Below are 4,192 nucleotides of genomic sequence, written 5' to 3'. Positions count from 1 at the left end.
CTCCTTAGTAGAAGGGTAAATTAAGATATTTTTAAAAAGTTTTGTTATTTATATTACTAAAGTTGGGGGGGGGGGGTCTTCCCGATGAAGTTTTTCCATGGGCACCGCATGAGCTAAGTTTCACCTCTTCAATGAGAACAAACACTATGACTATCATAAAAAATATTTCCAACAGTTAGCATAGCCTATTTGTGTTCTTTGTCAGCTGGTTGGTCAGTGTTTTCTAGTGGATTTTCAGCTTTTGTCCAAATTATTGAATATAAAAGGAACATAGCAAGTATGAGGARGGGGTGGGAGAAAAACATACATACAAGAGAGTTTCTATATCCCCCTATGCACCGTCCTCCCGCAACAACTCCCCCACCCAGGTGTATGAAGACATCACACAGGTAACGTCACAGACAAGCAAGCAGACATTTGTAGTCCAATGAGGAGACGGCTGCTCTGTCTGGAGGCGCCACGAGAACCTATGTGCTCCACGCTCAAGGTGGAGGTGGGTTTCCTCAGATACTTGTGAAGATCCAACACGTCTGATGATGGTGACGTAAAATGGAGGAGGAAGGGTCGGTTAGAAGCAAGTAGAACGGCCGTTAGCGGCTCACCAGAGCAGGATCCTGCTGGACTCAGACTGGTTTTCCAGGTCTCAAGGCTGGGATCGGATTTCATTTATTTTTTGTTTTGTTTTTTTAGGACGGGGACATGAATTTCCAAGGATGTCCCTTCATCACGTCCACCACTTTATCTTGGCCAGTCAGGAGCCAAATTTTGCTCAATTTTGTATTCTTGTTGTTTAGGTGACACTTTATTGGTATCGCTTGCTTTCTGGTGGGGTTTGATTTGGTTGCCTGTTTAGATTTTGTTGTGTTGTGGGATTCTCAGATTGTTGTCAAAGAGAGATGTCATCAGCTCAGTAAGTGACCATCAACTGTCCATGTTGCTGCAATTTTCTGAGGAGAAAAAGAGGGGGAGGCCATTTTAATACATATTTGTTGATTAAAATTAATCTCTACTTATTTCTGAGCCAAAGGTCATTTACTGTACGTTGGCATGAAAATCAGCAAAAACGAGATAAAACCACTGCTGCTGTAAGCAAAGTGTTTACCGTTGAGTCCATCTGTCTCCTGTGAGTCGAGAAACGGAGCCGGACCCCAGATGCGCACAGTGCCGTCGTCTGAGGCAGAAGCCATGAGGCCCGGGATGGCCGGGTTCCAGCTCACACAGTTAACGGTGCGTGTATGGCCTGTGAGCTCAGCGATAGGAAGTTCACCACGTCTGTGCCAGATGTACACTTTGTGGTCTGATGGGATGGATGAAGAACGGCAGAAAAAAGCAAAAGGAAACATCTTTGTAAACCAGACAAGACCAAATAAACAGAATTAGACAAACTGACAACTAACATGTGGCAAAGAGGTTTTTTTTCTTCAGTGATGTACAGCTTATTTCCTAGTATGGATGGTTAGGATGTGTCAACTTAAATATGATGTGTAGCAATTTAAATGGACCAACATGAAAACCATAATTTGGCTCATTGTCCCATAGCTGCTCTGAAATGGCTTTAAACCTTTAGTTGATGAAAACAAATTTATGTCAAGCTGTTATGTTCAAATCAATCAGTGGTGATTCTGTACAGTTTGTCAGGTCACCGTTCCAAAAATCATCACACAGAGAAGAACCAAAATTCATCAACACAGCTAAAACCTAAATCTCAAATGACAGTGAGAATGTTCCCATGCTTCAAATACATTTACTGTCTTCTTTTTATTACAACAGTTTTGGTATTTAGCACCTGACTATACCTTCGCTGCCGCTGGCAATGAAGTCTTCATTGTGCCCTCCGAAGCAGGAGTGGATGGTGTAGAAGCCCTGGGTCACACCTTGGTACTTCCTCACTAGCACCCGATCTTGAAGATCCCACAGGTGCACTCCCTTTAAAAAGTTGCAAAAATAAAAAAATCAAATTCCTGCTTCTGCTCTCTTTAAGAATTGTATTTGTTTTACAAAAATAAGCAAATAAATAGATAAAACTGATGGTTACCTGAGTTGCTACATTTAACAAAGCTAATCTCCCGTTCTTTGAAACGGTAAACGACATGATTGGGTGGTCCTCCTGGACTCTGTAAAAAGCAGGCAATAAGTGACAACTCATCAAATATTGACATATTAAAGAAAAATAACATTAAAAACTGTTCCTCAGTCTCTTAACACTACTGAAGGTTTTTCTCGCTGGACCATTTGTGCATTTGTAGGCCTGTCACAGTAACAAATTTTGCTGGGTGATAAATTGTCTCTGAAATTATTGTGATAAAYSATAATATTATTTGGAAACCATTTTAAACCGATACTTTTGGATGTAAAAAGAAACACAGGCGTACAAACACGTACATGTTTCTGTCCGTGAGGTCCTCAAAGTTGTAGCCCCGGATACGCTGGTGGGTGTCTGAGGCCAGCACTGTCCTGCCATCGCTCAGGCACCACAGGCACTGCACTCTCACSCCCTCCCAGGAATCTAACAAGTTCCCATCCAGGTCCTGACAACACACACAACARACCCTCCTCAGTCCTTTTTCTTGACAGGAGAATGAGAACACAGACAAAGCAGAGCACAGCAACAGTCGTTAACAGGAACTGTGTGTTCGTGCTTTAAAATGGGCATTGCAAAGGACACTATTTACATAAAATTCAATCTAAACAAGCACTTCCTGAATCAAATGAAACATGAATAAAAAAAATACGAAAAACTCATTTAAAACTTCTGAAGGGAAAAACTATATATAATAAAAGAAAGGACTCCATTACTGGTCACTTACACATTGATAAAACTGCCCCCTTTGCCCTCCAGTGACAAAACGTTTGCCATCAGGATTCCAGGCCACGCTCGTAAGACTGTCTTCGTGGGACTGGGACATTTTGGTCCGCAGCTCCCCCGTCTGGCAAGCAAAGGGATTCAAAGAGGCAGTGGAAAGCCAGCAAAGAAAATGGAAACAGGGGAAGGGAGGGAGAGAGAGCAAGAAGACGCGTTAAGTAAGAGTGGGGGAGGGATGGCAGGGATGGGTGAAAAGAAAAGGTCAGCGAGTACACACAGCACATTACAGAGTATCTATAGCACTTTTCAGACTTGGGCTGAATCACATTTCACCTCTCGCCTCCACCATTTAGCCCCGTACTTATGTTTGGTGCATTCGTGCYAAGAGGTAAAGAAGGGGTGATCCAGTTTTTGGAGGGGATATGGGGGGAAGATGAAACAGAGATATCCCAGGGGAACACTGGTAAAACACTACAAAAACACTTTTTGTTACAAATATTTAATATTTACAACACTTTTCTGTGTTTTATTTAAARCTAATCCACCATTTGATATCATGAGCAATCGTTCTTCACAAGCGTAATATATCGTCTGTAGAGTGCTACATAATGCAACAACTGAATAATAATAATAATAATAGGGCTGCACCGATTAGTTGAAATAATCGATGACGTCGATTATGTAAATTTGTCGACGCAGATATTTTTATTATCGATTCGCTGTATTACATAACCACCACATGAATGTTCATGCAATTCCATTTCGGTACCTAAATGCATCATTGCGACCGAATTGGCATAACACATATGTGCCTTACTACATTATCCAGACATTTAAATACATCTAATAAGCGCACTCTCACATATCCACATAGGAAAAAAAAAAACAAAACAAAACAAAACACTGAATTTCTACTCTTTGACTTCCTGGCAAAGAAAAGACTGGAGGTGTGAGGAAGGCTGCTCTTTTCCTACCAATGTGTGGTGTGAGATGAAAATGCATTGCATGTCTAATGATGCTGAATAATAAACAACCTTGCTAATCTAAATCCAAAACAAATAAAGCTTAAGCAACAAAGATCCATTGAACGGATGCTCGTGACTGTGTTGGTGGAAAATCTCACACACAGAAAACTTCTTTTGGATTCTTGCTATCCACCACCAGCCTCAGTAACATTTGTATGAGGAGCGCAGAGTGACTCATGAATATACATGAAACGTGATCCAACACTGGTCAAGTGTCAGGCTGTCGCTCGTTCTCCACAGGCAATATTAAATCTCTGAAAGAGTTGTTACTTATGAGCACTGAAAAGATCCCTTATTCATTTCCTGACCACACACACACACACACGCACGCGCACACACACACACACACACACACACACACACA

At 41.5% G+C, this 4,192-nt stretch overlaps 1 protein-coding gene across 1 annotated transcript in view; it reads right to left on the bottom strand.

Annotated features, from left to right (window-relative positions):
- Positions 1 to 57: 57 nt before the first annotated feature.
- Positions 58 to 4,192, bottom strand: part of LOC106520050 (WD repeat-containing protein 26) — a gene marked incomplete in the record, with an annotated part of 16,278 nt that continues 12,143 nt past the window's right edge. The window contains 6 exon segments of the mRNA XM_014011965.1: positions 58 to 947; positions 1,103 to 1,297; positions 1,797 to 1,926; positions 2,036 to 2,114; positions 2,383 to 2,528; positions 2,808 to 2,927. Of these exon segments, the coding sequence (XP_013867419.1) occupies positions 922 to 947; positions 1,103 to 1,297; positions 1,797 to 1,926; positions 2,036 to 2,114; positions 2,383 to 2,528; positions 2,808 to 2,927 (696 nt within the window).

The sequence above is a fragment of the Austrofundulus limnaeus genome, unplaced genomic scaffold, assembly GCF_001266775.1.
Source record: "Austrofundulus limnaeus strain Quisiro unplaced genomic scaffold, Austrofundulus_limnaeus-1.0 Scaffold86, whole genome shotgun sequence".
Classification (NCBI taxonomy): domain Eukaryota; kingdom Metazoa; phylum Chordata; class Actinopteri; order Cyprinodontiformes; family Rivulidae; genus Austrofundulus; species Austrofundulus limnaeus.
The sequence above is the reverse complement of the archived record's forward strand: the minus strand, read 5'-3'. Positions and strand labels throughout refer to the sequence as shown.